The sequence below is a fragment of the Protopterus annectens genome, chromosome 16.part0, assembly GCF_019279795.1.
Source record: "Protopterus annectens isolate FY-2018-M chromosome 16.part0, PAN1.0, whole genome shotgun sequence".
NCBI lineage: Eukaryota > Metazoa > Chordata > Ceratodontiformes > Protopteridae > Protopterus > Protopterus annectens.
Genome location: NC_056750.1, coordinates 5,437,290 through 5,459,387, shown reverse-complemented (window position 1 = coordinate 5,459,387; position 22,098 = coordinate 5,437,290). Strand labels below are relative to the sequence as shown.

At 40.0% G+C, this 22,098-nt stretch overlaps 1 protein-coding gene across 1 annotated transcript in view; it reads right to left on the bottom strand.

The window, feature by feature from the left end:
• Positions 1 to 22,098, bottom strand: part of CCDC180 (coiled-coil domain containing 180) — a 2,826,277-nt gene that overhangs the window by 2,391,999 nt on the left and 412,180 nt on the right. Inside the window, exon 6 of the mRNA XM_044058396.1 lies at positions 5,493 to 5,621. Within this exon, the coding sequence (XP_043914331.1) occupies positions 5,493 to 5,621 (129 nt within the window). The remainder of the gene's footprint in view (positions 1 to 5,492; positions 5,622 to 22,098) is intronic.

Here is a 22,098-nt window from a genome sequence, read left to right as displayed (position 1 = left end):
AGTATAGTGAAGGATATTTTGAACAAAAAATATGTATCAAGAAATTTTAGGAAGGCTTGTTTTTCCATCTCATATTTACATTATAGTAGCAACCATCCACCCCTACAGAAAAAGAATATTATCAAAGGACAAATGGTCAGGGCAGCAAGGATGACTTCGGACTATGTTGATTTCAGAAATGAATTGGAATATGTACACCAACTATTTCTGGAGAGAGGCTACCCTGACACATTAATAAATTCTATTAAGGAAGAGGTGATAAAGGGATGGAGTACAAGATTTATTCCTTTACTAAATTCTGAATACAATAATGTGAACCAAGGTCAATATTAGATGACACTGAGACAAATAATGGGACCCATCAAATAGAAAAAACTACGCCTTTTTTGGTTATGACATACAATATAGGTACCAACACAATGAAAAAGGCAATTGATAAAACATGGGATATGTTCAGGAGTATGCCCAATAGATTAAAATATTTGACAAACGTTTGATGTACAGTTTTAAAAGGGGCTCAAATCTCAAAGATATTTATGAAAAGTCTGGAAATGAGAATGGAGACCATAGGTTCATAGGTTCATAGATTAGTACTAGGCTATTTGCCCTTGTGGGCCATTTTAAGCCTAGCCAAGTACCCCATGTGAGAATCAAACCCTGAACCTTGTGTCCGCAAGGTAAACCCCTTAACCAGTCTGCCATCCTCCCACAAATAACTACCCCTGCCAAGTCTCAAACCCAGGACCCTCTGAACTACAGTAAGGTGCATTACACCACTAGGCCAACTCAGCTCTCAGATGATTAAAAAGGGAACCTTTTGTTGTGGGAGATGTTCACAATGTGCATTTGTAGCCAATAAGGGGGATTTATTTCTACCAACCATCCCATTTAAGTTCAAAGGAAGGGGACATTATACCTGTTATACTAAAGGAATAGTTTTTTTAGCACATTGTATATCATGTTGCGCATATTATATGGGAAAAACAGAAAGACACCTTCGTCAGAGAATATATGAACATATGTACGACGTCAATAGAAAAAAGGAAACTAATGCACTCTACAGACATACCATAGTTTGTACAAATGCAAATTTTGAATTTTGGAGATGCCACCTAGGAACAGTAGAGGGGGTGATTGGGAAAATAAGTTGTGTTTCGGGGAATTAATTTGGAAGTTGCGGGTGGATACAACCAACCCACCTGGGATGAATGACCATATCTTTCTGTTACCAGCCTTAAAACTCAGAGCAAATAAAATAAAATATAATAAAACAAAATAAAATATAATAAAATAATACATGTACAATATATAAAGTACACACACATATACTTATATAATGCTATACATTTATACATTATGGATTTTGTAAAAAAATAAATGTATTTACATGTTATATATGATAGATGAAATTTATTTATTTATTTTATTATAGTTATTATTTAGAATATTGGACTATATTAGAATTATTTAGACCATACTGTTTTATGTAATGGTTTATGTATTGTTTTTAAGTATTTCCTGTGTATATTTGGTATGCACATGATGAATTATATGAAGGTTTTTGAGGAAATTCAGCTATGTTTGTTCGCTATTAACTTGCACTATGACTTTAACTTGCATTTCAGTCAAAGTAAATCAATTATGAATGAACCAATTGTATTTCTACATTGATTTTAATTCTGACTATAAATTAGTGAGCTATGTGTAATTATGTTGTTCTGAAGAAGTTTCCGGTTAGGAAATGAAAGCGCTAAACCTTTGGTTAATCTTTGCTTCATTGTGTGGATTACATTTGGTTCAATTTTGAACAAACAGTGAGTCTGCCTTTATTGGGAAACTGTGCTCGGAGATTTTTACATTTATAGACTAAAATCAATTTGTCTTTGGGAGATTTCTTTTTTCCTAATTTCTATGTCTTAATCAATTAATTCTTCTAGAAGACTTAAAAATTCTTCAAACTGAGGAGGTTGGATTGTTTTTCTAGTTTCTCATAATCTTTTTTCTTGTAAAGGCTAGATTAGGCAATATGTACTGTTGAAAATCCACAAGCAAGCCAGTGATCAAATTGAAGCAGTCTTAAGTAAAATTCATACAGCAAATTTATTGTCAGTAAAAAACTTTTTACTGACATATTTGCTGTGTGAATTTTATTCAGGACTGCTTCAGTTCAATCACTGGCTTGGTTGTGGATTGTTAAGATATAATGTTGAGCCTGTTTCATATTCAGAGGTAGAGGAGCATTAAATTTCATGAAATGGAAAATTTATTTGACCATAAAGTTTGTAAAAATAATCTATTATTTCCCAATAACAATTCAAATGAGTACAATCATATATAACAAATTTCCAATTTGCCTTTAGAGCTAAAGTTAAATATTCAATAAATTATTCTGTTGTCCTTTTTCATTCTAGCAATCTTGCAGTGTATGAAAAGAAAGCCCTATGGAAGCATAACCATAAATTATTTTTGTCCTACCAGCATCTAACCAACTTTAGGTAAAACACTGGACACATATTTACTCTCAACCCTTTAATGACTTGCAAAAGAATGGAGTGCTATCATACCACCAACATGGCTTCTGGTCAGGAAGAAGTATAGAGCATGTAAGATAACTTCGTAAGAAAAACTGACAAAACGCAAGTTACCTGGCACAGTCTTCTTTGAACTCTTCTAATTCCTCTGACTTGGCAGATCAGCTTCTACTTTGTAACTCACCAGTCGAACCTGGAATTATGCAGTGCAACTCTACTCTAGTTTAAAAGCTTCCTGACAGAAATGTTACAGTGTTATAACTCAAGAAAACCTTCTGCAACTTTCTAATTGGGGTACTAGTAAAAAAAAAAAAAAAACTAATTCTAGACAAACAGAAAGCACAATGATTTTGGGTGCAAATCTTCCTCTGTACCCACTGACTGGAACATACTTCATAACAACCAAACAGTTCTAGAAACTGGCTAACATTTCAGAAATCTGTATGAGTCAACAACTCAACTTCAGCATACAGAAGATAATTAATTCCTTTTTAGGAAAGGAAAATCTTCCTTTTTCTATCATGCCAAGGAAGAATTACAACTGCCAGGAGAGTACTATTTGCACAACTCTAACAAGGACTACCACTAATTGCCTCTGCCACAAGAAAGCAGCCAGCAGCCTATGTAGATTCATAACCCTAGCTGCCCTAAAATGTGTACCACTGCCAAGTGCTTGCAAAAGCTAAATAACTCACAGCACCTCAAAGACTAGTCTTTAAATTAGTTCATATGGAGTTTTTTTCACATTCTTTGCCAGTCATCAGGCCTAAATATATGTCAAATTAAAACCTCAGGTCATTTCTAATTTCTATAACCATTCTTCATGTCCGCAGAACTAGATTACAAAGCACAGACTACATTTTTTTTTGTTATGAGACCACAGACTTGGGAATATCTCCAGGCAGAACTAAAATTTATTACGTCCAACACTAGCTTTAAGGCAAATATTTAAAAAATTCTTATTCAAAGATTCAACTTGCAACTGATAAAACCACTGTCATAACTTTACTCGGGCACCCCTAAATAAATCAATAACATTCTCAAATCTACCCACGCTTTACATCATATTGAAGGAATTCTCTTCCAGACTGAAACAACTTCTAACAGAAAATTGTTAATTTTCCATTTATACATTTTTTTCTTGTTTCATCTTTATATACATACTATAAAGATCGTAAATAACTGTAAATAGTTTGGTGTTACAGTCATCACTTAGTGCAGCTTACATACTATAAATAACTGTAAATACTTCTCTGCTATAACCATTGCTTATTTAATATACACAGCTTTAAGAGCATTGTTTATTATCATCAAAATTCTGTCAACAAACTCACTTGCAACCTAACAAAGTTTTGTATATTCATGTTTAAGTTATGGATATGTTACACTTTTGTGTACCCTGTATCCAGCTCAGTCGGAAAATGGTCCAGAATAATCAGACTTTACCTTAGTTATCAAAATACATACATCCTTACATATATACATAAATAAATGCATATATACATAAATTAACTGCGCTTTCAATACATATGGTATGAGATATGGTTTCCCCAAGTACATTTATAATGTACAATTGTATTGTTTACTCACCATAACAGTAGATATTTGAATATATCACTGTTGCAGTAGCCATTACATATGGGGCATTTGCTACCAAGGATACTTATGTTCAGCCAGTGTACAAAGCTAAGTTCTGTTATCAAATTAAATAAATAAATACATAAATACTTATATACATAAAGCTAAATGCATTTTCAATATATGTGGTATGACATACGAGTTCCACGTGTAAGTTATAAGGTTATTTCTGTGGTGCTTTTTTATATTTTATATTTTGGATACCACTACTGAACACAAACCATTAAAATTCTCTTATTAAGAAATAAAATCTTGGAGTGCCATTTTAAGTGGTGAAATTAATCAAACAGAATTTGAGGCATAGTCTTGAGTTATTCTGCAAGTTCATTTCTAATGATTAATGTAAGAAAATCACTCTAAGATAGAAAGGCTAAAATGAGCAATCCTCTGCATCTTTGGTTATTTCAGGTATACAGAAGGGCCACTAGCAAAAGATCAAGAAAACTAAGATGCACACTGTGTAGGCTCTAGGACTCAAATCAGGATACAATGACAAGCTTTATACTGCATTTCATCTCATAAGGACCATTAGATGGGAGTTCCATGTCATATGTCTTGTTTGCCGAACATTTAGAGATACTAAGCCAAGTTACAGAGTAGTCTAAGATTAATTGTATTACTTCTGCAAGCGACAATACTATTCTGGCTATAATTGTAAAATACCTCTGCAAACTCTTTATACTTTGGAAGAATATAAAATCAGTATAAATGACAAATATAAACACGCTCTTAATACTCTATAGTGTCTTCAAAGAATGCATTTATTCCAGATTATGACATTACAGGTACAATACAGACTCAAAGATAGCTTTGTTGGAATTCTTTACATTTACTGAAGTTCTAGCTTCTGTTTTTCCCTTCTTTTTTAAGACAATATTATATATAACAAAGAGGGTACCCCCTCTTTGGCAGTATTCTCTCTTCTTGTTATGCAACTTTTCTAACATCACTCTTCAACAGGGCTCAATAAAAGGTGTAGGATAAGATGCTTTGCCAAGCCCTTCCACCTTTGAAGAGAAAGCAAAATCACAGGTACTGCATTCCCCTGTATCGCTCTCTCTCTCTCTCTCTCCTCTGTCCCATTCCTTTTCTTCCATAATTCATGATTGGTCACTAGTGCACTTTCTTAGTCATAGGTTATTAGCATGAAAAAAGATACAGAGCACAAAGAATCCTATGACAAAATCTTGTTAAGTATTACTTCCTGCAGATGAAATCTTTGTTTCTTGAGTTTCCAACAAGTATTTGCAAATAGTAATAAACCTTAAAGTCAGAAAGCCAAAAAAAACACACACAATAATAAGTAAATAAATAATGAGTTACCTGCATCGTGAAAGATCTAAGTTCCTCATCTACCATGACTTTTTCAAGTTGTTGGTGAAGTTCAGCATCAGATTCTGAAAACTTTCTACAAAAGGTTTCACCTGCTTCATAAAACCCTGATTCAAAGTTCTACAAAGAAAAAACAAAGGATATTTTGCAATTGTATTTATTCATATAGTATTCATTAATACAATTTTGTTTATTACTGTTATTTTGAAAAAAAAATAAAATCACCCTGTCAACCACTGATTCTTCCTAAACTCTTGTGAAAATTAAGGAATGTGCAGTTGTGTGGGGCACTCACTGTAATAGTATTACTTCAACAGACTCCAGCAACAACAAAATGCTTGAGCTTCCAAACAAGGGATAGCAGCCATAGCTAGCCTCTTTATTCTAGCAAACACTCTACTTTCACCATAGGGGGTATCTGTCTTAAGTCTCTGTCTCAAGTCTCTATGGCTCTGCTATTAGCTTGAACATACCACTAAATAAAGCTATACATTTCACTACCTTCAGTATATAATGCAAACGAGAAAAAGTAGGGGGAAAGGACAGCTTTATGAGATCTTAAAAAAATAGAAGCATCATGAAACCTGATAAAGGCAGTGGCATAGTTATTATGCATTCTGATACCTATATTTCTAAGCTAAACAAACATTTGAATGATAAACCTTGTTTTGAATTAGTGAGTAAACATCAAATGTCAAACAATTTAAAGTTAATTGATACTTGTCTGCTTGATTTACGATATCAGGGATTTATTGATTTCCAGATGTATGATTTTTTTAAAAGTGGAACATCATTGTCTTGGTAAAATCTTTGGTATGCCAAATATTCGTAAAAATAATTGAGATTCCCCCTTTGAGACCAGTTGCTGAGGCAGCTAAAGGTACAATGGGATGTCTGTCAGTTTATCTAGATAAAATTCTAAACACAATAGCACAAGACACTAATTTTCATTTAAAATATTCCTGAGTGCTTTGGAATTTACTTAAATAGTATAAGTTTTCTGGTAATTAAACTTGTTTGGTAACCTTAGATATGGATTCTTTATATATCCATATTATACAGGGCACTGGTGCAGAATTTGTTAGGTCTAGTTTTTTTTTCAAATGATTCATGGATGATTTATTTTTTATTTGAAACAGGAGTGATTCTGATTTAGAAGAGTTTATTAAAATGTTAAATAACTCTACTTTTTTATGATTTTCTTTGGGTGATAAAGATAAAACAGAGTGCCTTTTAAATTTAGAAATCAAGACTGATCAAGAAAATAGTTGTTTTCATAATAGCAGCCACAGAAAGAACACTTTTGTGAAGAATTATCTGACTTTTAAAAGTTTACACTCCAACTTCATGAAACAGAACACTATTAGAGATCAGTTCATAAGGTTAAGTAGAATTATTAGTACAGATTCTGAGTTCCTTGAAAATGTTTAAGGTTTTGAAGTCCCTATATACGGAAATGGGCTACAATGGGGATAGAATCAACTGTATTATTAGTAAATGTTTAGTAAAGAAAATTGATAGATTCAGTCACATTTTATTAACTAGGTTTAAATCAAAATGTTCCAACAAAGGCGACAAACATTATTATAGACCCTTTCCAATTTCAATCAGCTTAGTTGCTGACGATATAAAAATAGAAGTTATGTTCTTACCATAACGTTCCATGTTAGTTGTCTTCTTCTCGCCTTCTTTCTTGCTGGATGGGTTCGGAGCCGACCTCGGCTCCGAGTCGGCCACTCTAAAAGCTCAAGAGTTGGTTCCACCGGCTCGAGGCTCCCCTTATATCCCACAATGCTAGGCGGTATTACCTCAGATCTCATTTGTAAGCTAGGCCCAACCAATAATAAATCCAGAACTACTTGAAATGGGAAAACCCACCTCTATAAAAAGAAAGGAAGAAGGTGACCTGAAACCTGATGAAGGAATATATGCATAGTATAGCATATACATATATACAATAGAGGTGGTAGAAAGAGAGGTCATAATCAAACTCCTCTAGGTCTGTCCAGGCTAGGGGGAAGGAGGGTGGGACGCAAGAAAGAAGGCGAGAAGAAGACAACTAACATGGAACGTTATGGTAAGAACATAACTTCTATATGTTAAGTTGTCTATCTCGCCTTCATTCTTGCTGGATGGGACCGCGTCCCTAGCACCTTGTCCCGGGTGGCCTATCGGAACAGACTCTTGAGTACAGTGGAAATGAATACACCTTACTCAGATGGATGTTATGGTGAGTACATAACTTCTAAATCTGAAGTAGGGCCAATAAAATCTGTGAAATCCAGCGGGACAGAGAAACTTTAGAAAATTGGCTTGCCCAAATTGAATTTTGCAAAAGAAAAATAAAACTGGTGATTGCCTGCATGACCAGCTGTGTCCTGTTGAATAAAATCTAAGTTGCCTGTGAACATCTAGTTGATTGATGTTTGCTTCAGATTTTTTTTTAGGAAGGAAGGGGGGGGGTCCCTGAGGAGACACGGTCCGGATGAAATACCTGGGAGAAGGAAAAAAACCTTTAAGAAATGTTTTTGCACAATTTTGGCTGCATAAGAGGATTAGACTCTTGAACCATCAAGAAGAGAGAGGAAAAAAAAAGCACTACAGGGAGAGAAACCGTGAAGGGATTTAGGCCTAGAAAGGGGGCGGTAAGGAGCCAGTCGTCCAGGTAAGCCCTCTGTCCGTCAGGCATGTGGTGTAGTACTGGGCCCTGAGAGGACCCTGTGAAAGACCATGGGGCTAAGCAACCCCAGAAGGGGAGAAAAACCCTGGGAGTGACGTGAAACCTCCGGAGCGCCCCGACTGCCAGGATGGTAGTCTTCCAGGTCTAGATTGGTCTTCCCCTGAGATCTACCCATTTTCTCCCAATCTGGAGTAGAACCCTGAAGGGATGACCATGGGGTGTTTTCTCCAATTCGGTTTTAGATGGGAGAGAGAAGAGAGGCCAATTTCTGGTCTTGAATGCGCTTTTTGGGACCGGAAGAACGCCTGGGAGTTGGACTTCAACTTTGGAAGGTGAAGGAAAGGAATGCTAATCTTTCTGCCTTCTGGGGGGCTGACCTGTCTGGCGAATTTATGCTGTCCCATGCCGCTTAGGGCCGGCGGAACAACTGCTGAGGTGCTGGAAGGGAAGAGTGCATGTGGGAAACCCCTCGTTGGTCAATGCAGAATCCGATTTTATGAAAGGCGTCTCCGAGGACCCCCCCCTCTTATGCCCCCTCTGCCGCTAGAGTGCCCCGAACCCTGTCCTCCCGTCGTTACTGGAAGGGCTGGTTGAGTGAGCAGGCTGGGACTGCTGCCACCTGGGGACCTGACCTTTCTTCTCTCCTTGTTCCGGCGTCCTCCCCTGGGGCCCTGTCCCGACCAAGGTCCGGAGTAGGCTGGGACTGACTGCTGCGACAACGGAACCACATCTTCTTCTGACCCTTTGGTTCAGGAATAGGGGCAGGCTGGCGGGCAGAAACTGAACATCCGCTTCCATCATCGGAGACTCCTTGCCTCGTGGGTGGACTGAGGACCTCCTGCCAGTTCCTCTTGTGGTCAGCGCCTAACAACATGGCATCACTAGAGGGCCCTTATACTCCAGGGGGTCCTGATGGGGAGAGGATCCTATGACTATCCGCGTCTTCCCCAGCTCCACGGTGTCCGGTCCGTTCCCACGCCCTGGTGGTGGCTAAGGTCCCAGGGGTCGGGCAGGGGGGACAGGTAGAGGTAGACGCTTCGCTTCAATTCCTCTCCAAGAACACGGACTCGTCCGAGGAAGACTTGGGAGACCTTTGACCGCTCCCTGGGCCCCCTTCACAAAACCCCTGCAAATGGACAACCCAATGAGGAACCTAACCCCCCGAAATTGCTTCGACAGTGAGTGTGGAGTATCAAGTGAGAGCTCTACACCACACTGAATATTTCGAAATATAGATTTAGGCTGTTCAGCCAATCTAAATAAAACTAAAGTTACAGAAAACACAAAAAAACACAAAACACAACACACGCAACACTCTAATAAAGACAGAGGAGGGAATAAATTTATTTATTTAACTAAACTTAAAATAAACTAAAAAAAATCAATATTAAAGAAAAACCACTACACTCACACAAATTTAGTTAAAAAAAAAAAAATTGTTTTTAAACAAGAAAAGAGCCTCACCAGGCTGAGAGCTATGTACCCATCCAGTTGTTACCAGCGCAAAAACATCTGAGGGTCATGAGGTAGAGCAGGGGCATTATTATGGGTGAGGAGAGCTGAGAGCTTGATCCATAGCTGGAAAACCCAGGACAAATGAATATCCTACTTCAGATCCAAAATTAGCTCTATGTCTAGAAGCTAAATCCAACTTATAATGAGAAATGAAAGTGTGAGGAGTAGCCCATGTAGCTGCTGCACAAATGGTATCAATAGGCAGCCTGTCTTGGAAAGCTATAGAAGTAGCCAAAGCTCTAGTCGAATGAGCCTTAGGTTTGTTAGGCAACTTTTGGTGTCTAATTTCATACACAAAGGAAATCAGGGATGTAAGCCATCTGGAGAGTGATACCTTCGAAACTGAAAGGCCCTTTCTGCCTTCTGCATAAGAGACAAACAACTGGTCAGTTTTCCTGATCTGTTTGGTCCTATCCAAATAATACCTTAATTGACGATGAACGTCTAGCCAATGCAATTTTTGTTCAGACCTGTTAGAAAAGTTAGGAAAAAACACAGGTAGGTCAATGTTTTGATTTAGATTTGCCGCAGAGGCTACTTTAGGTAAAAAGGATGGATTGGTTCGCAAGGATACTCTATCCTTATGAAACAACAGATACGGTGGTCGACTGCTGAGTGCATGAAGCTCTGAGACCCTTCTAGCTGAAGTAATGGCTATCAGAAAGAGAGTCTTCCAGGATAGCAATTTCATTGAACAGGAAGCTGCAGGTTCAAAAGGGGGAAGAATCAAGGATGTGAGAACTAAATTAAGGTCCCAAGAAGGAGGAGGATTTCTTATAGGAGGCTTAAGAAGAAAAACTCCCTTCAAGAAAGCTTTGCAAAGCTTGTGAGACATGATGGCAGAATCTGAGATGCCTACATGAAAGTTAGATATAGCTGCCAATTGAACTTTAAGAGTAGAAGGAGATGAACCTGCATGGAAAAGTTCAGCTAGAAAATCAAGGACTATTTGGATGGGAGCAGTGAAAGGATCTATGTCCCTTCCTTGAGCCCAATAGGCGAAACGTTTCCACTTACTAAGATAAATCTTCCGAGTGGAAGATTTATGGGAAGCTATCAAAATATCTCGAACAGAGCGAGATATTTGAGGAAGCCTGGCTAAGGTTGGAATTGGAGGAACCAAGCAGTGAGGTTCAGAGAGGGTAGGGAGCAATGTAACTGACCCGACTGATGGATCAAAAGATCTGAAACTAGGTCCAGATGCCAGGGTTGCTCCAACAGAAATTGATGTAGAAAGGGGAACCAAACCTGTCGAGGCCAGTAAGGAGCAATGAGGATCAATGAGGCCTTCTGAGCGATAGCTTTCTGTATCACTTGAGAGATTAGTGGGAAGGGAGGGAATGCATACAGAAGTCCCCAGGGCCAAACTTGGACTAGAGCGTCTCTGCTGGGCTGGCCTGGTAAAGGGAAGAGGGTGAAATAATCTTTGCACTTGCTGTTTTGGGGAGTAGCAAAAAGGTCGCAGCAAGGCTGACCCCACTTGAGAAAAATTTTCTCCAAGATAGAATCTTTCAGAGACCACTCGTGAGGCATGAGAATAGCTCTGCTCAACTTGTCTGCGATAAGATTGGACTTCCCGGGGATGTGCGTTGCTATCAGAAACCGCTGAGAAGAAATCGCCCATTGCCACAGTCTGAGTGCTGCTCGACATAGGGGGTAGGACCTGGTTCCGCCTTGTTTGTTGATATACCACACTACAGACATGTTGTCCATCTGAATTGCTATCGTTCCCAAGGGAAGAGAGTCTTGATGGGCTTGCAATGCTAAAAGCACTGCTCTCATCTCTAGAACATTTATATGCAAGTGGCGTTCGTCTGGTTGCCATATGCCCTGGACTGTTCTGCCCTGATAATGCCCCCCCCACCCGATCAGGGAGGCGTCCGTTGTCAGAGTAGCAACCGGAGGGGGAGGGACAAAGGGTCTTCCTAGGAAGAGCTGGGGGGAAGAAATCCACCAAAGAAGATGATTCTTGCATGCTTGCGTAATCACAATGGTGTGGGACATCGGAAGTTGTTGGTACGACCATTGTGTGAAGAGCATCCATTGAAGGATTCTCATGTGAAATCTGGCTAATAGAAGTAGAGGGATAGCAGCCGCCATAATCCCCAGTACTTTTAGAACTAATCTGACTTTGACTCTGTTGCTGTGAAGAGAAGAAGGGAGACCAGTTTGTGTATGTCTGCTATCCTTTGATCTGTGAGTCTCGCAGACATGTTGACCGTCTAGATTTGCGCCTATGAAGGTAATAGCACGACAAGGCGACAAAACAGACTTTTTGCAATTTATTGAGATACCTAACTTTTGAAAAATGCGAAAGGTGTAGTCTCTGGCAAGTAGAAGAAGATGCTTGGTAGGAGCTGTGAGGAGCCAGTCGTCTAAGTATGGAAACACCTGGAATCCTTGACGTCTCAGGTGAGAGGCAACCACTGCTATGCATTTGGTAAACACCCGGGGGGCTGTGGTGAGTCCAAAGGGCAGGGCTCTGAATTGAAAGTGACTGGTTCCCAGCCTGAAGCGGAGAAATCTCCTGGAGCGTCTGTTCATTTTTATATGATAGTACGCATCCTGGAGGTCTATAGAGCACATCCAGTTTTCCTTTCCCAATAGGGGTAGGATGGATTGTAGCGTGACCATCCGAAATCTTGTTTTCTTGACCGACTTGTTCAAGATACTGAGATCCAAAATGGGTCTCCAGTCCCCTGTTTTCTTTGGAACCAAAAAGAACTTGGAGTAGATTCCGGATCCTTGCTGGTCTGCTGGCACTGGCTGAATGGCTCTTTTTGCAAGCAACTTTGATATTTCCAATGCTGCTTGATCCCTTTGAGTGGGTGGAACATCTGGAAGGGATTTTTTTGATTGATTTGGAATGCAAAAGAACGGAATGGAATAGCCTTCGGAAATGATGGACTGTACCCACTTGTCTTGAGTTAGGGATCGCCAGGCTTCTGGGTACAGTGATAATCTTCCCCCGACTGCCTCCGAAGGTGGACAGTCGGGCAACACCTCAGGGATGCTGGAAGGGCTTATCGGAAAAGGTTTCTCGATTGCCCTGGTTCTGCGGACCCCCCCTGCCTCTAGGGCGACGTCTACCATTATTGTTCCCCCCTCTGCCTCTAGAGGGGAACCGACTCTGTGCATCAGGCAAAGTCCCTTGAGATTGTTTGCGGAACCACATCTTTCCACTTTTCTGGCCTTTGGGGTAAGGTCTAGAAGGAGTAGAAAAACGGACTCCGACGGCAGAAAGAGTTTTGCCATCTGTCTCGCACCTTGTCAAGGTCTCTTTCACTTGAGGACCAAAAAGGGACGATCCATCAAATGGGGAATTAGTGAAAGACGTTTTAAAGGGGTCCGCAAAATTGCACAGCCGCATCCAGGCATGCCGGCGTAAGGCCACACCTGTCCCTGCGGCTCTGCTCGCTCCATCAGCCGCATATGAAAGAAGGCACATGGAGGAGTTAGCTATAGAATTTAGGGTAGCCATCTGAGTGTTCATCTTATCCTGAAAACCCGCAGCTGTAGGATCCTTTAACATCTCACTCACTTCCTTGATCAAGTCTCTTTGAAGACGAGTGAAATGACAGAGGTAGTTCAGCGAACGTATAGCAAAGGTCGCTGACGAAAACATCCGCTTCCCGTACTTGTCCATAGACCTAGATTCCTTGTTAGGAGGATGGACAGGCACCGAAGGATCAGCTAGCTCCTTCTTAGTGGTGGCAGCTACCACCATAGCATCCACAGAAACTCCCTTAGTCAGAAATTGCTTATCTGCTGGTGCTGTGATAAACTTTGAAGGTCTCCTGGGGTGGGGTCCACAGAGTCAGGAGCCGTCCAAGCCTTTTAGCTACCACCTGCATGAGGGGGTCAAAGGGGGACACCCAGGAGGTGGAAGGGCGAGAGCCAACGCCTCAAGATACACAGATTCATCCTCCGAAGGGTTAAGGGCTGGCCAATTTCCCTCTGTTTCAGGATCTCTAGAATGTCTGCAAAGGAGACATCTTCAGAAGGGGAACGGGGAACCCTCGGAATCCTCTAAATCTGTGTCAGAGGTGACAGACTCAGGTGAGTCTATGTGTTTCCTCTTGCACTTTCTCTTCCTAGGGGCTCCCTGCCAATTCAGGAGAAGCCTCGAAGAGGATGAGATCCCACAGGGATTCTTGAGGAGCTGGCTCTCTGCGGTCTGGGATGAGGGAGTGAGCAGACATAACCTGAGGCACCGAAGAGGGAGGGACGGACGGAGCCGACTGTGGAGTTGAACCGGGTTCCAACACACTCCGCATGACCTCGAAGGCACCCCTGTCAGGCAGAGCCAAAGGTCCCCACTCCGAAAAGCTGAAAACCTCCCTCGGCACCGACAGCGATGGCTCCGAGGCCGATGTCGGGGCCGAACTCACCAGCGCCGAGAGGGAGAGCAGGGTCGGACAAGGGTCCAATGCCACTCACCCCCTCGGAGCCGACGAGGGAAGTCCGGCGCCGAGATTCTTCTAAGGAAGAAATCGGAGCCGACGACGGGGCCGAAGACAATTGTATCGGCTCTGACGCTACCACAGTCTCGGTTCCGAAACGCCTGCCCGAGCTCAAAGGAGTCGGAGGAGGAACATTTTGAGAGATAGGGTTAAGCATCGACTGATGAGTCGGGCTCTGAAGCATTTGGGCCAGTGCCTCGGACTTAAGAAGTCGACTCACTACCCTCTGAAGGTCATGGTCGGAAAGCCTCGATGACCTAGAGGAGTGAGATCTATGGCTCCGTTCAGACAGCAAGGGAGATGCTGGAGCCGAATGAACGGAGCCAAGGGACGGTGACCTGGACCTCTTCCTAGATGTTGGTTCCGATGGTCTGATCGGAGCTGACTCAGATATTTCCAATACCTCTGCTCCAGCCGGAGCCGAGGGAACCACTGAAGTAGAAGTTCGAGTCTCATCGGCTCCAGCCGGAGCCGATGTTGTAGTAGACTTCGATGTCTTAGGTGTCGACTCAGTAGCTGGAGTCGAAGACCTAGAAGCCTTAGAAGGTTTGCCCGAAGAAACAGTCAGGGGACCCTCAGGCTTTAGCAAGCCCCGTAAAATGAGCTTGTTCTTTCTTTCCTGCAGGACTCTAGGGCTGAAGCCATGGCATACAGCACAAGAGTCCTGCAGGTGTAAAGGTCCCAGGCAGTACACACAAGAAGTGTGACCGTCTGTCAGAGACATTTTCTGACAGCACGAGTCACACTTCTTGAAGCCTGAGACCTTCGAATCCTTGGACATTTCAAGGAACAAGTGCAACCACACACAAACACAAACACACCGATTACACTATACACTAAATAACAGTAACTTAAACTAAATAAAATTATTTTAGTTTATAAAAGTCCCTACAGAAAACACATACACTCCAAGGGGATGGGAGGGCCCGAAGGCCTAAGGGAAGAACATATAAGTTCTTGTGGTAAAAAAAGATGAAGAACAAGGAGGAAGGGATAAAAATCCTTTAAGGTAAGGGGATACTGTATGGAAAACTAATTTAAAGGGTTTTAATAAACTTTTTTAAACTATTTCCTACACTAACCTGAAGCCGGTGAAGCAACACATCTCGATAGCTGTAGCGGCAAACGAGATCTGAGGTAATACCACCTAGCATTGTGGGATATAAGGGGAGCCTAGAGCCGGTGGAACCAACTCTCGAGCTTTTAGAGTGGCCGAGTCGGAGCCGAGGTCGGCTCCGAACCCATCCAGCAAGAATGAAGGTGAGATAGACAATTTAACATCATATTATAGCTGATGATTGGAAGATCATTTCAGGAAACCAAGATTTAGTTAAAGTGGTAGGAGACATTCTAAGTTATGTGTACAAAAAACAATGGAATATAAAGTCTTATTTTGAAATAACATGGACAAGGACATCAAATGGAGAAATTGGGCCATTTGGTACATATGCCTATAAGAACTGCAAATTGTGTACTTATTTATTGTGGATACACTGCTTTTTTATGACATACCAGTGAAGAAATCTATAACAAAGGTAGATTTAAATGTAAATCAGTTGGAGTGGTTTATTTGGTAACTTGACTTTCATGTGAGTGCTTCTGTGAGGGTAAAACCATGAGAATGCTTTCACAGAGAATAAATGAACACAGTTTGGCTATTATGACAGGCTGAAGTTACTAATCTGTTGGCAAAACAAAATCTTGTTTTCCAAGATTTCAAAAAGTTTGTATTTTTGTGCTAAAGCGGGTTATCATCAGTTTCAGTATGGGTGATAGTAATAACTTGTTGGAAGTCTGGGAAATTAAGTGGCAGCTTCATTTAACAACTGATAAACTTCTTGGTCTTAATGAAAAAATGAACATAAAAATTATTTTAAAAACACAAAATATTTAAATATAATTTTGTTGGTTTGTTCTTATTTATTCATATGGTATATTTTTATCAGTATTTTTGCATTGGTATTTAGAATATATTTATGAGTTGTGAGTGCCAGCTGATTTGTGACACATGATTGTGATATCCTTTAAATGTAGGTGTGTGTTTTTAAGTCTGTAGTTTTGAGGAAGTTCTAATTAATATTAAAAGAATGAAAGCACTTAACTAGATATTTTCAGTCTGTTGCTGCATCCTTTTAAGTGTTTTTTTTTAGTTGTGAGTTGTTTGATTTGGAATATACTTTATCGTTTGCCATGTATCGTTTTTAGTTGACAGAGTGGTATCTGTCTTAAGTCTCTATGTCACTGCTATTAGGTTGCACATAACACTAAATAAAGCTAAAGTTACCTCTTACTACCTTTAGCTCATAAAGCAAAAAAGAGAAAAAAATAATAATCATAAATGTTATCAATTAATAATATTATTAATGACTTGCAGAAAATAAGAAAAGAAAACTGAAGGGAATAATTGGGTTTTATGCTTTCTACTGTGGAATACCTTATCCTTTCCTTATCTTTCACTCAAAAGTCTACTGTTATGGCACACCCATCACACAAATGCACTGTTTGCTTTGAGGAATAGTTTAATTGAAACATAATAAATGGGAAGAATGCCATGCAGTACATTATGGCTGATTAGAAATAAGGAAATGGACATTCAGCTGACACCACCATTCAACAAAGCCCTTTCCAACCTAATTCTTCTCCTATATCAGAATTATTTTAACTTGATGTAAATGTAAATTTTATTAGAACAAAATTCAGTGTCCAAATACAACAAGATTATGTTCAATTACATACAAAAATGGGAAGTTAACAGTCAGCTGACAAAACACTGCAGGAAAGTCCTTTCAAACCTAGCATTTTCCCTGCATTAGAGTTTTTTAAAGTGGTATAAAGTTTATCTGAATCACAATTTAATAATCAAATGTAATAAAATTACATAGCAATGATATACATCCTCAGTATAAACAATCCTTCATGCTTAACTTGCCTTACTTGCTAAATCTTCCATCACAATACCCCAAAGAAGATAAAATTGTACTTGAACATAATATAGCTTGTCAATGTCTATTATTAAGTCACTCTCCCATTAACTCCAGAAAACTGCCTTCCACTAATCCAGAAAAGATAAACCAAAGTTACACACATCCTCAGTCCAGATGCACACAAGTCAGTGTTATGACTGCAATTCATTACAAAATCATAGTGTAAAATGTTCTTAGTCACCCATATTTAGTGAGAGGCATCTGTTACGTGTGAAACTATCTGGAGTGTAATCACTGCTCTGCATTCTTTTATGCCATAATTACATTTTTCCACTTTTTGGAAAAATAAATGATAAACAGATGGATGAACTTGTCTGGTCAACTGACTTTTTTCAGCCATGACCAGGATCAAGAGACATAAGAGAAGTGAACAACAACAGCATTAAACATAAATGTAGAAAAATAAAATTACAGTCTAACAGTATAAAACATAAAAGGATTAGAGAATATAATACATTTTGATATTAAGGATAGAACACTGATCTAAGTGGACCTATTTACAGGTTCAGCTTGGGTTTACAAAGATTAAAATATGAATCTACATACAGTTAAAGCACCATTTTACAAGAAAGCATAACAAAAGTATTTATAGCTAACAGTAACAGGGCAGTACAAGAACAACGATCCTAGGGGCATTATTGCTATTTACAATATACAGAATAGAGTTACTTAGGGGAAGGAGTAGAAAGGAAAAAGGTACGCTGAGGATAAAACAGTGAGATGGATGGTAAGACAGGAGACTGATTAAGAGAGGCCTGCACAATTCTGACTAACACAGGAAGTATGGAGATAGCCAGCAGTCCTGGTAGTGCAGTTCTTAGACTAGTACCTGCAAAACTAAACACTGGCACGTCTTTGACTCTGGGAAGTGTGGCAGTTTTCCCCTTTCCCTGCTACACTTTTACCTACATTTCACTACCCGTATCACTCCACTTTTCTTCATTCCCAGTAACACAGGGCACTCACTGTCATGATTAAACACCTCCCACAGGTTTAGCAAGTCTGCTTAAGAATCCTATAACTCTACAATTTCAACATGACATATATTGCTCATCATATATGCATTTAGTGTACCTAAACAAGAGAAGCACAAACAGCATACCTTTTACTAATTAGTAACTGTGCAGTTCTATACTTGTGCAGGATTTGCAACCCAGTTTTTCAGCACTGTACCTGACATTTGTACTCACAAATTTGTTTTAGCTGTGTAATTGTTAGCTTTAGGGTCATTAACCTTTGTAAGTACTGCCATATGTTGTCGCGTCTTTCGGCTTTTTCCCGGTTAGGGGTCGCCACAGCGGAACTCCGGTCCGCTAATGATTGGCAGTAGATTTTTTACATACCGACTTACCAGGCCTGACGCAAAACATTCAACGAAGGTGCACCCATTCACACATGTCTCCACACAGAAGATGCTCTAGCTGAGAATCGAACAGGACAATGTCTTACTGTGAGGTGACAATGCTACCGCAGCACCACCACCGCAAGATGTAAGTACTGCCATATGATCTTTATATATACTCTTTCTTGGTGATCATACCCAACTATTTCATGCCTCATTTAAACAGCCATTGCACTGTTTATTTACAACTATATAATGGTGTTAGATGTAGGCACATATAATTTCACTAAATGTCTTAATGAGATTCATTGAGGAGTTCTGACTGTTTGCCATTTCTCTTTCAAAGCAAGCTTCCTACACAGTTGTCGGGATAGAATTTGCCTGGTAGTTTTACTAGCACAGTTGGCTGTACACCTTGACTCTACTAATAAAATGATCCAAAACAGAAGCACAGGAGCAAACCAAGGCTGACAACAAAAATCAGCATAAATCCAGCAGTCACTGAGGCTTATTCAAGCAGCAGAAATAAATGCTAGTTCAAACAATGAAATAATTAGTTTGAATGAAGTCTGGAGTAAGGTGCATAACATATCATAGATGTTGCAAGATTTATTACTCAATGAGGTTATAGATGAAGACCTGTTTAATTTTTTACATGTGATAGACCCCTTGATTCCAGTCATCCAAGGCCTCCCCAAGGTACATAAAAATCCCAGAGACCCACTAATGAGACCAATAGTGGCAGGAAGAGGTTGGGCAACGGAGCCCTTATCCACCTACCCTGAGAAACACTTAAGACCCTTGGTGAATGAATCTACACAAATTCTTAAAGACACAAAACATTTTTTATTGGACTTATACTCCAATGTTTACAGAGTTGCGAAGCCTATAGTCCAGCTATGAAAGATTTATTTGGCTTCCCTTTTCACTAACACTATAGGTAAAACTTGGAATCTCTTACCTAGTGACATAACTTTGACTCAATCCCTGCCACAATTCAAGCAGAAAATCAAACTTTACTATCTAAATCATTGGCTTTGTTCCTGCAGCACACCAAAAATTGTTCTAGAAAATAACATCTTTCTTTTTAATGAGGTAGCCTATATTCAGAAGGATGGCATGGCTATGGGCACTTCATGTGCCAATAGCTACGCCAATCTTGTCATGCTGGAGTGGGAACGTAATAAGCTGTTTGTCCTAGATAGTTTTAAGAAACATGCTGTTTTCTATGCACTTTTTGTTGATGATCTTTTCCTCCTGTGGACTGGTACAGATAAAGCCCTGGATGACTTCCATAAAGAGATTAACAGTCTAACCATTTTTTTGAACTTTTCTATTGAAAGTTTGATAAGTTGCATTACTTTTTTGGATGTTTTTGTTGATAGACTGCCAAATGGGATGCTCAATACTGGAGTCTTTAGAAAAACGTGCTATAGGAATTCCCTATTACATCGGGAAAGTATGCACCCTAATTACATATATAAGAACTTGATAAGGGGACAGGCGATAAGAGCATCCAGGATGAATCCAAATTATGATAGCTTCTTACAAGAGTTGTCAAACTTAAACCACAGGCTTTTACAAAGAGCATATAGGGAAAATAAGATCACCTCTCACTTTAAAGGTGTTTTGGAGTTGAGGAATGGTATTGCTAGTCCATATTTCTCACAACCACATCTAGTAGAGAATGTCCCTGATATATGTCCTGAAGTTAGGAATCCACCAGTTAGATTTTCTGTTAGTTATACGCAAGACATAAACAGTATAAGAGAGGTTTTGAACAAGAATTGGAATCTACTTTTACTTGATTCATAACTTAAAGACATTGTTGGTGAGGAGCCTTATTTTAGATATAGTAACAAGTCTAACCTACATAGATTACTTTGCTACCCTCGCCTATCTATACAATCTGAGTGTTTGAACAATATTGTGGGTACTGTTCCATGTAATTGTTGTAATTTTTGCAAATTTGTAGATACCAGTTCCCAGTTTATTCAGCCAGTTACTTCCTATTGTTTCAGGTTTCAACTCAGTGCTAATTGCAATACATCACATGTCATTTATTTAGCTAAGTGCACTGCTTGTCAAGCATTCTACGTAGGCAAGACAGACAGACGCCTATGAGATAGAGTAAGGGAACACCCTTATCACATTCGTACACTGTCTCCACGCAGTGCACTTTCTAAACACATTATAGACAGTGACAATACACATTCATTTGTATTCTTAGTTATACAGATCAATGAACCCAGTGTTAGGGGAGGGGATATATGCAATTACACTGAAACACTGGAATAAAAATGGATTATCAGACTAAGAGCAGACCGGAGACCAGGTCTGAATGACAAAATTGCATTGAAACCTGTTCTTAAGAATAGGAGACTCACTGTGAGATAATAAGAAGTTATGTACTCACCATAACGTTCCATCTGAGTAGGTATCTTCATTTGTCTGCAACCTTTGGGATATGGATCCGAGCCGGCAACTTCTACCACAGCATAGATCCGAGCTCCTAGCTCCTCCCTTTACCCATAATCCCCTGCCAACCCTGACTGACCTCAGATCAAGTTTGCCTGATATAATCATTGTTACTGTGCCCCAGAAGGGGCTTATCTAAGATAGATCCTAAACAGAATCCTATAGGTCAGGGGGAAGGAGGGGGGGATGGTTGCAGACAAATGAAGATACCTACTCAGATGGAATGTTATGGTGAGTACATAACTTCTTAATCTGAAGTAGGAACTTCATTTGTCAGCAACCTTTGGGACAGAGTCCCCAGCTACCTGAATCCTGGGTGGCCTTTATGGAAGAACATTCCGGAGCACTGCAGAGCCAAAGGACGCCCTACCTCTGGAGATAACATCCAGTTTGTAATGGCTGATAAAGGTATGAGATGAGGCCCAAGTGGCTGCGGAACAAATATCATCTAAGGGAACCCTAGATTTAAAAGCCACCGAAGTAGCGATGGCCCTAGTAGAATGAGCTTGGACTCCCTGAGGTGCAGGCCTTCCCGAACTCTGATATGCCAAGAGGATACAACTAGCTATCCACCGTGACAGGGTAACTTTAGAAATTGACTTGCCTAAATTTGTTTTGGCAAAGGAGACAAACAACTGGTCAGATTGCCTATGACCAGCAGTTCGATGAATATAAAAGCATAATTGTCTGTGCACATCCAAGGAATGCAGTTTGTACTCTCCTTTGTTCTGGTAATTGGGAAAGAACACGGGAAGATTAATAAATTGATTAATATTAGCTTCCGAAGATACCTTAGGCAGAAAGGACGGATTGATCCTGAGGTAAACTCTATCCTGATGGAAGGCTAAGTACGGCGGTTTAACACATAGAGCCTGAAGCTCAGAGACCCTTTTAGCTGAAGTAATGGCCACCAAGAAAGCCGTCTTCCAAGACAGGTATTTAAGATCAACCGTAGCCACCAGCTCGAAAGGGGGGCTTGTCAAGGCCTGTAGAACCAAAGATAAATCCCATGGGGGTACTACCTCCCTGACCGGAGGTCTGAGAAGGAAGGTACCCTTGAGGAAAGCTTTACAAAGCTTGGAAGTCATTAGAGGGCCCGATTCATGCCCTACATGATAATGCAAAATCGCTGCTA